Source organism: Poromitra crassiceps (genome assembly GCF_964638095.1).
Source record: "Poromitra crassiceps genome assembly, chromosome: 17".
NCBI lineage: Eukaryota > Metazoa > Chordata > Actinopteri > Beryciformes > Melamphaidae > Poromitra > Poromitra crassiceps.
Window position 1 is genome coordinate 31,771,118 of NC_139635.1, and position 12,060 is coordinate 31,783,177.

The 12,060-nt window shown below is 43.5% G+C and overlaps 1 protein-coding gene across 1 annotated transcript in view; it reads right to left on the reverse strand.

Moving 5' to 3' along the window:
* Positions 1–12,060, reverse strand: part of egfra (epidermal growth factor receptor a (erythroblastic leukemia viral (v-erb-b) oncogene homolog, avian)) — a 56,285-nt gene that overhangs the window by 22,856 nt on the left and 21,369 nt on the right. Inside the window, exons 2-3 of the mRNA XM_083653815.1 lie at positions 4,413–4,564; positions 1,627–1,813 (exon numbers count right to left, since the gene is read on the reverse strand). Coding sequence (XP_083509941.1) covers positions 1,627–1,813; positions 4,413–4,564 — 339 coding nt within the window. The remainder of the gene's footprint in view (positions 1–1,626; positions 1,814–4,412; positions 4,565–12,060) is intronic.

Below are 12,060 nucleotides of genomic sequence, written 5' to 3' on the forward strand. Positions count from 1 at the left end.
TTTCAAACGGTGTAAAATAACACGTTTAACAACATATCAAACGGACCTTATCCTGTCACATTAGTTTTTGAGATAGCTGGCAATGCATTGTGTAACCAAAAAAACGTTTGGCTAACGTTAACGTTAACGTGTTTTGTAATGGAATCTTTATGGGACACGGCTAATACCTGGCACAGCGTTAGCTAGCATAGTGTAGCACGTGTGCAATGCAAATGGAATCATTATGGAACTATGGCTAAGTTTGGCTCTTAGCCGTGTCCCATAATGATTCCATTACAAATATTGCATTGCACAAGTGACATGTTATTTTACTAAAAATAATAGCTACATTTTACCATCATTTTAAGTAGAATGATACCACCCAAGTAAGAATATTTCAAGTGTTTCAAGTGCTTTACTGAAATATTTGGACCATATAATGATAATACAATTATCTCAACCATAAAGGTTACATATAGGTGCCAAAAAGCCATAAATTCACATCAAACAACAAAGAAAAACAACAATTATAATTCAAGTTTAAACAGTAAGTGTGCAGCTGCAGCATTTATTAAAACAAAAAAAAAATCTTTATCCTGCATCCCTAAACACAAACAGGGAAAAAAGGTGGAAAATCAGATGACGGCTTATATGTGTTATGTTGATTGTTAAAATGTGTATGGGTATACATGGGTGATCCCATGCACCGGCCGTATGCCAGGTTTCGACCTGGCCTTGTTTTTTTACAACACAAGTAAAGAAATATCTTTGCTGTTATCAGCAAAATGCTGCCATGAAAACATCTTAGGGCTGAGAGTTTTATTTCTTACAAATTTGACTCAAATCAAGAGATTTTGGGAGCAATCCTGTCATGGAGAACTTGTCTCCAGAGAGGTGTACTACTGACCAAACAATCAAAACCACAGGTGAATTTTGATGCCAATAAGGAAGTGGTGGCAGGCGGAAATTCCTCTGTCTGCTACAAGCCAGCTCCAGAAAGACTCCAAACCCAGCCCGACTCCATACAGGTCAATTTAACCACAACCCAACTTCTCACTCAAAATATTAAGTCAATACGTTTTTTCAACTAGAGCTTCTCAGTAGCCCTTTTTATTTTATTTTAGGGGTGGGCATTTTGCCTTTAACTGATAAGACAGTAGGCAGTCAGAGAAGGTGGGGAGAGAGAGGGGATGACATGCGGCAAAGGACCACAGGTGGGATTGGAACCCGGCACCTTTGTGGTATGCACTCTCCCAGGTGAGCCACCAGGACACCAAATGGGATTGTTTTCCTGGTGATTGATTGACAGACCTGTTCAGTCATTTATATGTTGCTGAATATGGACCAATAGTAGGCGGAGCTTCAGCTCTGCGGACTACCATTGGTCCTGCTTGAAAAAATGTCAACATGGCAGTGATCATGAACCCAATATCCAAGCTTCAAAACTGTCCTTCAGGAACTTTTTTTTGCACACCTCCCCCCGATGCTTCTTCCGATACATGTACAGTCGCCAGCCGCTTCTTTTCACCTGACAGCGAGGTCCTCCACAGGCAGGACGTAGGGCGTGGTAGGATCACGCTACCCCCCCCCCCCCCCCAGTTCCCCCTCCCCCTGAACAGAGGAGGCGCTAGTGCCTTTGGTACTGACCTGTCAGGCTGGTCAGACCAAGCTCGGTGGTGCCCTGACCATTGGTCCTGTTAAAGTTGTACAGCACAGAAAGGGCGTACTTTCCGTCGTTGAGGAAATGGCCTCGGATGATGCGCAGGTTGTCCAGGGGAATCCTGGGCGCTGTGTTGAGGGCGATCAGCACATAACCCCCCACCTCCTGGATGGACTGTGGACCAAGAAGTTAGAAGACCATTGAGTGGTGGAAAGTCACTTTCTGATGTGAACTGCAGTTGCACAGGTGCTGTGTTGTTGATAGTCTGTGTTACTGCAGATCTACTGAGTTTATGTTAGAGAAAGAGTGTGTGTGTGTGTGTGTGTGTGTGTGTGTGTGTGTGTGTGTGTGTGTGTGTGTGTGTGTGTGTGTGTGTGTGTGTGTGTGTGTGATGTGTGCGTGTGTGCGTGCGTGTGTGTGTGTGTACTGTAGTTCAAAGAGGGTTCAAACAAGGTTCCAACCAGAGCGTTACAAACACCCGTCGCTATGGACTCGTCCTCCAGCGCTTCGAATGATCTGAACTGAAGCGATAAGAGCAGTGAAGAGCCTGAGGATGCAGGACAGACTGCCTGGCAGACTGGCTTCAGACCACCAAAGACACTGTAAAAAAAAGCTTGTAGGATCCTTGCACCATCTACATGTGCATGTTTATCATATAGTAACAGTAGCTGGGTTTCCATCCAAATGTATCGCAACTTTGAATCGAATTTTCATAAAGTCGGCAAAATAAAATGCGAAATAATGTGCGTTTCCATCCACTGCTATTTTGCGAATTATAGAGCTGTCAATCACCTCGTGTTTGAGGCTGTCTGAGCTGCTGATCAGCTGCTAGACCCGATATACAGCTCTGTTAAACACATCTAACGTTATTCATTTAAAGTTTCTTGATGGTCTACAAGTAGACAAAGGTACCATAACGCAATTCCTGGATTACCAGGTGCGACTCGACAAGCATAACGTTATAATCCACGGAGCATGCAGATAGTAAATGAATGCAATTTCATTCAATTCTAGACGTGAGTCGCCTTAAAGTTAATATCCCAGTCTTCTTCTGTTTACCACGGCGGGTATTGTGCTGCATATTTACCGTGTGTAGCCCTATTGTGCGGCATGTCATGTTTTGCAGTGATCAAGGCAAACTGCCTGGTGATTGAATGGAGAGACAACAGAATATCGCTTCATCTGTTTCCACCGCACGTTTCGCATTTTCCTTTTATCGATACACCCGACTTTTCCACCTCCCTTAAATTAGGGCAAATCCCTAAATCCCTAAATTTGCCCTCTTGCCGCTGGGACGGCGCTATCGGGCACCTTCCTGCAGAACAAACCGTTACTCCAAGTCCTTCATTCCCTCAGCCATTCGGCTGTTGAATGCAGAGAAGTAGAAAACTGCACTGACTGTATGCATGTAGTAGGCACTGAACCAATAACACTGTGTATCGTAGCATTTGCACTTTTTTCTGTATGCAAATTTTTTTTTTACTTTTTATCTTACTTTTTATTTTTTTATTTTATTTATTTTTAATGTATTTCTAAAACCAACTGTTTACACATGCACCCTATGCACTTTACATGTGTATAAACAATGTTGCGTCCTGCACCCTTGCGGCTCAGATCCATGTACGCTGAGGGACACGAGGAACCAAATGCACTATCTCGGTCTGATCACACTGAGCTCCTTTCCTATTTCCCTTCTTGCGTATATATGTATTTTTGTATTTTGTGACCGAAATGAAATACAATATGTTTACTTGCAACGGTGATGAACTGTATAAACTGAATTGCCCCCCGGGGATAAATAAAGTTTTCTCAACTCAACTCAACAACTTAAGCGTGATTTTTTTTTGCAAAATTTGGAGGCTTTTGCGAATTAGGCAGCATTTCCACTCTGTTTTTTTATGCGCAAATTTAAATTTCGCATAAACACGGGTGGATGGAAACCCGACTACTGTAAAAAATAAAAGTTTGTCGGATCCTTGCACCATCTACATGTGCATGTTTATGTTTGCAAACTGAAGAGGCCTTAGAGTCATTCAAGTCACTGTTAAAGACTCATCTTTATTCTGTGGCTTTCAACTCAAGCTGAGCTGTCACCTCGACTTAATTTTCCTCTTTATCTCTAGGGGTGACCCCAAATAGCCGAGGATTGATTCTAAATGAAATAAGGATCATTCCATTCCAGCTATATGGGGGTGCTGAATGTCTGACTTTAGCGCAAATGGATTTTCTGATTGCCAGATAGTCTATTAAAAAAATAAGAAGAAAAAAGAATAGTCGAAAATTCGTATTGAACAGTCAAATCCAATTCGACTGACAGAATTCTGAGTCAGCATTATTTATATCACTGTTTATTGTTTACTGTCTCTTTAATTTGTGCTGATACTATGATTTTTTCCCCCGTATATTGTATCTCTTTTATATTTGCTCACCACATGTTAAGCACTTTGGTCAACTGCGGTTGTTTTAAATGTGCTACTTAAATAAACGTTGCCTTGCACTACAGGAGAGACTAAGATGTTCTCTGTTATTAGGTGGAAGAGAATGGGCACATATATTGGTATCGGCATCGGCAATTGACCAAAAGAGTGGGACAAATTTGGCATATTGGATATCAGCAGATCCAATATTGTGCATCCCTAGTTTTCGGTGTGTGTGTGTGTGTGTGCGTGACGGTGCGCGTGTGCGTGTGTGTGTGTGTGTGTGTGTGTGTGTGTGTGTGTGTGTGTGTGCGTATGCGTGTGCGTGTGTGTGTGTGCGTGTGTGCAGTCCTGACCCTGAGGAAGGACAGGTCATGGTGCTCCTCCATGTGGGTGACCTCCAGGTTCTCCAGCACCACAGTGCAGTTGCTGTAGGTCTTCACCATGTGCTGGTAGTGGTCGTCTTTGGAGCCCAGCAGGTTGAATTTGTTGGTGATGCCTTGGCATACTGTAGGGACAGGAAGAAGAAGAAGAACTGGATTCAGTACATAAGAATGCTTTGAGATGAGATCCCTACTCTCTCTCTCTCTCTCTCTCTCTCTCTCTCTCTCTCTCTCTCTCTCTCTCTCTCTCTCTCTCTCTCTCTCTCTCTCTCTCTCTCTCTCTCTCTCTCTCTCTCTCTCTCTCTCTCTCTCTCTCTCTCTCTCTCTCTCTCTCTCTCTCTCTCATACAAAACTACACAAAAAACAGTAATATGATCAATAATACAATATTAAATACAAAATGATAAACCACCCAAATGTGTATATGACTGTATGTATATGATCTGTGTGTATGTGTGTTTGCTGATTAATCATAGGTGTGTGTGTGTGTGTGTGTGTGACTGACGTGTGTGTGCGTGTGTGTGTGTGTGTGTGTGCGTGTGTGCATGCGTGAGCATGTGAGAGTATGTGTCTGTGTGCGTCAAGATAATTATTTGTCACATTCAGTGATGCTCTCTCTCTCTCTCTCTAAAATGTCCCAAAAATAATCCTATAAAAAGAGAAGATGAAGATGTTTCATATGAATGTGATACTGTGATACTGGCTCAGGCTGCACATCGCAGACATATGCACTTGCAATGCAATGTCAGCAAAGCACCACGAAACATATCCCATAATATGTCAGACACATCCAGTGTGTTGCATAAACGTAGCAGTTTGTGTAAGTGTCTCTGTTTGTGAATATGATCTGTGCAGTCATAACTTGGCCAGCCTTCAGTTGAAAAGAGACGATCTGGGTTCCATCTCCAATTGGAATCAAATGGCAGCGCTGAAGCGAGCGCTTGCTCATGAGTCAAAATGAGCTGGCTGTATTTATACTGGCAAAGCGCTGGATCTTTCCACTGCTCTTCAGCCGAGTTAAAGCAACCGCTACAACCCGCCTCTCCAGACCCACTCACTCACTTTTGAGAAGAGATTTGGTGTGATTCAGAGATTCCGCGAGATTCGAGAGGAATGCACATTTCTGAAGGGAATTTTCACGAAATCTCATAAATGAATACAAATCTCAAATACGGTAACTAGGCTTGTCAAAAGTATCGAAAAGTATCAATACTGAGAATTTGAATCGGATACAATACCAATTTGCAACAGGTATCAATAGTATCGATAAGTATCAATACTAAGATTTGAATCGCATACAATACTCATTTGCAACAGGTTGCTTCAACAAGCTAAACTGATGGCTCTGATGGCTAGAGCAGGGTTCATCTGAAGTTTGATCAGGCCTAGATTATGGAGAAGTGTGCGTCTGTCCGTCCATCTGTCTAACTTTATTTTTATGCCTCTTGATGTGTCGTCATCCCCCCCTTCCCGTGGTATCGAAAATGGTATCGAGTATCGATATTTTCCTGCGTATCGGTATCGAAGTAGAAATTATAGTATCGCGTGACAGCGTGACATTCCTAACGGTAACTTCAGCCTAGTTGAAAGTATATGTGATTTTTATAGGTCAACTACTTGACATGACCCCAAAAAATACCACACAGCTTAAATCAAATATTGACCCACACACACAGTCTCTGGCTTTCACTGCTAAATAACAAAGAGGCTATTGATGCAGCGATGCTGCTGCACGGCGCTACAGCTGTGGACTGAGAATGTGGGCTATCTGTCATTACGCAACAAAGTGGTTGGATAAGGAAGGCAGTGTGGCTGATAAGCACAGAAGACACAAGAGGATCTCTCTCAATGAAAAGGGCCTGTGAACAGGTCCTAGGGGAGTCCTAAGAAAGCAGGTCGCCTTCCATGAGCTGGTCAGACGGGTTCTGACTGGCAGTCAGCTGTGTCTACATTGTATGCACACACACACACACACACACACACACACACACACGTTTACATGCACACACACAAGCATGAAACCGAATACCGTATGTTCTAAATGTATAGTTTACGGTTAATCTTGGCAATAGGTTCAAAACCCGGGGGCGGGGGGACGAGTTCTTCCTCCCAGAGGTTGCGTTATTAGACTTTCTCGTTGTCTGTCATTTTGACAGACAGGGTCTACTAAAAATCCATAATCTATCATTACCTGTGTTAAAATGACAGACAGCCTTCAGATATTTCCGTCATTCTTTTTGTTTTTAATCAGTCAAATATTGGGTTAACGTGACCACTGCCTCCTCCTATTTATTACAAAGACATAGCTGGTGGTGTAATGCTGTGCATTCCCAGACGTGTCTGCTCTTGACAGCAGAGAGAGGCACAACATGCTTGCATGATACACTCCAGATTGTAAAGAGGACACGCCTAACAGCCCTCGCACAGTGCAGTAACTGTACCTGCACACGCCGCCATTTCTCATGTGCACAAATGAGGGAAAATACACACTGTTCCTTTCGATAGATTCCTCAACTAAAAAAAACCAGTGGAATGGAACTAAATATCACAGATTCATCTTGTTGGTTTAATTTGCCTTCTCCCTCGGTGCGGTTGATTCATTGTGTTGTTTTGAGTTCACGCAAAGCGAACAGCGAGAGGAATTGGAAATCAGCGAGAATTAGCCGCCAACAGCTGTCTCCCTCCCTGGCTGCCTCGTCCTCCTCGTTAGGCCGGTCCCCGAGGGACCTCCCTGACATGAACCTCACGGCCCAGCAGTCCAGGCAACAGACAGAGGCAGACTGGGAACAGAGGCAGACTGGGAAAGCAAGCTGACCGTTTTAATTAGAGGAGCCATACCAGATGTAATTAGCCGACTAATTATGACTGGGGCCGAGAAAGCATCTGTATAATAAACAAAGGCTTGTCATCGCAGTGCAGCTGTGAATATTATGAAGGGGGACGTGTGATTGGATAAACAGCCGAGTGGCCATCAATCTGCTTTGAGCATCCTGGATGATAGATTCTTAATAAGAATACTGATTAATTAAGCTGCTTTGTGCCTGGCTGCCACATAGGCCCATAATCACATCAGCCGGCTGCATCAAGCCTGCGTTTATTGATCGCTTATTATTTCTTTACGAGAGTGAGGCAGGTGAGCTCAAACTGGCCATTACCAACGGAGCTCCGCCTGAGGCTCAGACTTGAGTAGCATAAGAAAACAAGCGGCCGTACAGCCATAGTACACATTCTCCTCTATCTCATCCAGCGGTTGATTTCATCATCTCTTTTATGAGCGGTGCCAATCTCACTGACCGCCCATACATGGACTTCCTCATCAGGCCACAACACAACACAGGTGAACGGAGAACTCTCCTGCTAAACACAACAAGATGACGTGATCATGAAAACCGTTATTCACGATTGGACCAAAACCTTTTCTCTACTGCTAATGGTCGAGGACCCCTAAACGGACACAAATTATACCACAGCACAGACCCCCATTTGATAAGCTTTTGCGCCCAGGGTCCCCCATCTGATAAGATTCTTGCTTTTAGATATTGTATTTATTACAGAACATGTACAGTGTTTCCCATACATAAAGGAATTTGTGGCGGGCCGCCACAATAATATTTTGACCGCCACAATAAGATGTTGACCAAAAAAAAAAATATATATATATATATATATTTTTTTTTTACAGTGCACCTGAACGCAACATGCAAGATATCCGCTGAATAAGTGTCCAATAAATGTTCATGTCATTCTGGCCAATACTCCTGTTATAGCATTTCAGTCTGGAATATGGAATATCTTTCAATAATCTATGATTTAGCTGCTAAATTGTCAAATACCGCCATCTGCTCGCTACCCAGGCACTTATGTATGTACTTTAACCTAACTAACTATCCGGTGTGCACAACACTGTCAGCCTAAACTCCGGCTGACACCCCAAAAACCTACAATCCGCTACAGAAAAATGTATATTGTTTGTTTATTAACTGGCGCCTCGCCTTCTATCATTTCACGAAAGTGGCAAAGCAAGTTGAGTATCCCTGACCTATAGGGAGAAATTTAGTTTGTCATTGTAAACCCACAGCACAGTAATGATGACATGTTCTTCATAGATCTAGCCTTTTAATTTTGCTCTTAAGCTTTCTCAAAGTACACCAAATTCATGCATTTTACTTTAAAATGTTTAAAAAAATCTCGCGGGGGGGGCATGCCCCCGCAACCCCCTAGGGGGGCTGCGGTCCCCCACCACAAATTCTCAAAATCCTGTGGGAAACACCGATGTATGAAACCCACGATCAAAATCGTCATACATTCTGTCATTGTGTTACTTATGGATGGATGGTTTTTGTTGGGGACGCCCTGGAACCCCCTCAAGGACCCATGGGGGTCCCCAGACCCCACTTTGAGAACCACTAGTGATACAATCCTCCACACATATGAAAACTATTGTCATATATCTGAGTGGGCAACGTCACACCTTCAGATTCGGCTTATGGAAAGAGACTGCGGAATGGAAACTACAGACAACTCCAGGTTGCGGCCTCGGTTTTTTCCCAGAACACCTGGTTTAACTTTGACTCATCAAAAAAAGAGAAGAAAGAAAAAGAAAAACATACGCACTAAGCAGCAGTGTCTGTATTCTACCTCGTTGCAGGCAGGGGTGTGGCTTGCAATGATGTAACTGATAGCATGACAAAGAGCGATTGCGTATTGCTCCACTTCCTCCAGCTGCACTGTCGTCACAGTACAGTGTGTCCAGGAGGTGAGAAGGAGTGGCAGGTCGTCTGGCATATCTCTTGCCTGCATGCGTGTGTGCGTGTGTGTGTGTGTGTGTGTGTGTGTGTGTGTGTGTGTGTAAGAGAGAGAGAGAGAGAGAGAGAGAGAGAGAGACTGAGCTGAACAGAAGTTGACACAGACTCGATAAACCTGATCATTAGTCATTATAAGCTCTCTGCAATGTGCGGTCACATATCACCCTTGATGTTGACTTGTGGACTAGCGTTGGAAGTCAAGGGTGTGTGTGTGTGTGCGGGTAGGATTTTTGTTTCTTGAGGCTATAGGATCTCTGTAAGACGACACAAAAGAAGCTGCCTACGCTTATTGTGTGAGATAATTAGCTGCTTATCCGGGGCCAAAAGAGTATTGTACTTTGAAAGAGTATTGTAACAACAGCCAAATGCATTCTTCTGCGGCTATCAAAGAAATACTGTATCCAGTTGAGAATTCACACGCTGTGGGAGGGTAACATTTGTATTTTCTTCTATGAATGTTTAATTATCTCCCAAACCAGGACACCAGAGAATAATAATCTCTAATTGGTGCAATCCTAGCATAATAGCCTAAAAAGTTTCTCAGAACTTTGAGTTAATTTGAGTCAGTAATGCACATGGGTTGGGCCTTTTTGAAGCACAACTTCCTGCTCCCCATTCACTCCAATTGTTTGGAAGAAAGCTCCCCCAGCAGCAGCTTTTAAAGCTAAGTAGAGACAATAGAAATGGCCCTGCCGCATTCTCTTCCTCTCATTCACTACCTGCAATTCAATTAGGCTGCGTCCAGAGTCTGCTAATCACGTTATCAGAAAGCCTATACATCATTCAAAGGGAAGTAACGACGCTAACTTGTTTTTTTCCCCCCTTCTTTCTCCAAGTCAACGGCATCGCAGCAAAGCATCTTACATAAGTCGATCTGCTTGTGTTAATAACAAATCGATGCCCGGATTAAATCTCTTATTTTAGAGGTGAAGTCTGCTTAACGATAAGGATTTAAAGCAGTGGTACGCAACCTTGCCCTACTCAGGAGCCACATTGACAAAAAAAAATCTTTGCAAGAGCCACAATCAAAAAGTTCCCTTTCATCCCTTTATCTTTTCATGTATTCATTAGTTTGTTTGTTTGTTTGTTTATTTATTTATTTAAAGTAGGACTTAAACGAGCCACAACTACCTAGAGATGGGCCGATACCGATACTGGTATCGGTACTTGGCTCCGATACCGTACTCAAGTACTTGTATCGGTATCGGGAGAACGTCCCGATACTCTGGCCCGAGTACTCTGGACCTCCTTGGTTTAAAACTCAGTGAAAGTTGTTTTATATTTTGTACCTTAATGTATTACAATTAATACAAAAACTCAGAGAGTTACAGAGAGAGTTACAGAGAGTGACTACTAAGCATTTATTTGACTGTTTACTATTATTTAACATACTGTTGTACTCAATTCTGTTTTGGGTTTTGGCTGTGCTGGTGTGTGCTGCTTAAAGAAGGTAAAGAAACTGTAAACAAATAAACAGTATCTTAAGAATCAGCAGTGTTATTATTTTCATTGTGGTAATTGAACATTACAGTATCATTAAAAGTACAAGGCATGACAATGAAACGAAATTGGGGGAAAAAAGGGGGTAAAATAAGTGGTTACTCAACAAAAACAAAAAGTACTCGTATCGGTACTCTGTATCGGCGAGTACCCAAAATTAAGTACTCGTACTCGTACTCGGTCTGAAAAAAATGGTATCGGCCCATCTCTACAACTATCCATAGAGGAGCCGCATGTGGCTCTAGAGCCTCGGGTTGAGTTAGTATCACTGGTTTAAAGTCATAATTCAGTCAAGATGTATTGTAGGAGAATTGTGATAAGAGGAGGAAGAAATCTCCACATGCTGTGCTGTTGTTGGCTCCAGTACAGACTAGAGGCTGCTCTCCTCCAGTACAGACTAGAGGCTGCTCTCCTCCAGTACAGACTAGAGGCTGCTCTCCTCCAGTACAGACTAGAGGCTGCTCTCCTCGGGGAGACCAGACCATTGCCTCGAATTTCCACAGCCTGAGATTTCAGCGAAGCATAGCTCTCCAAGGCCCACTATCAGTGAGTGAGGAGAATAAAGCACTTCCTAGATTCTTTCTGCGCAGTCGTCCTCTGCGTTCTGATAGGCTGATAGCTTCAGGAGCAGTCCTCCTCTGCGTTCTGATAGGCTGATAGCTTCAGGAGCAGTCCTCCTCTGCGTTCTGATAGGCTGATAGCTTCAGGGAGGAGTTGAGGGAACACATCTCATATTGGGACACATTCCCAAAGGCCATGCTAGCAAGTAGCATTAAGCAATGCGAGTAACACACGCTACATATAGGCAAAATGTGAATTCTGCAGTCGTGTGTCTGTGTGTGTGTGTGTGTGTGTGTGTGTGTGTGTGTGTGTGTGTGTGTGTGTGTGTGTGTGTGTGTGTGTGTGTGTGTAGTATGGAATGTGTATAAACACTCTTTGTAGTCAAAACTCTCGATATCCGGCTCTCTGTACAGGGGAAAAGGCCATCTTCCTTTGCGTGGGAGATGCATCAATCCTTTTGAGGATACATCTTGGGGCCCCTGAAGAGAAAAAAGGGCCAGAGTAACCTACAGGATACCCCCCCCCCCCACACACACACACACACACACACACACACACCGCCCTGAATGAATGAAACAACACAAGCCCCACTGACATCTCAGGAAGTCGGCCTTTGCATGGGGTCGGTTAGAGACAACTATCCTGCGATGCTAAACCAGATGGTGGCTGATTGCTGTCTCCAGGGATGAAGGCCAGGAAGATGCTCAACATCTACCAACTATAGCGGAGCGAGCGAGTGTGAGAGAGAGAGAGAG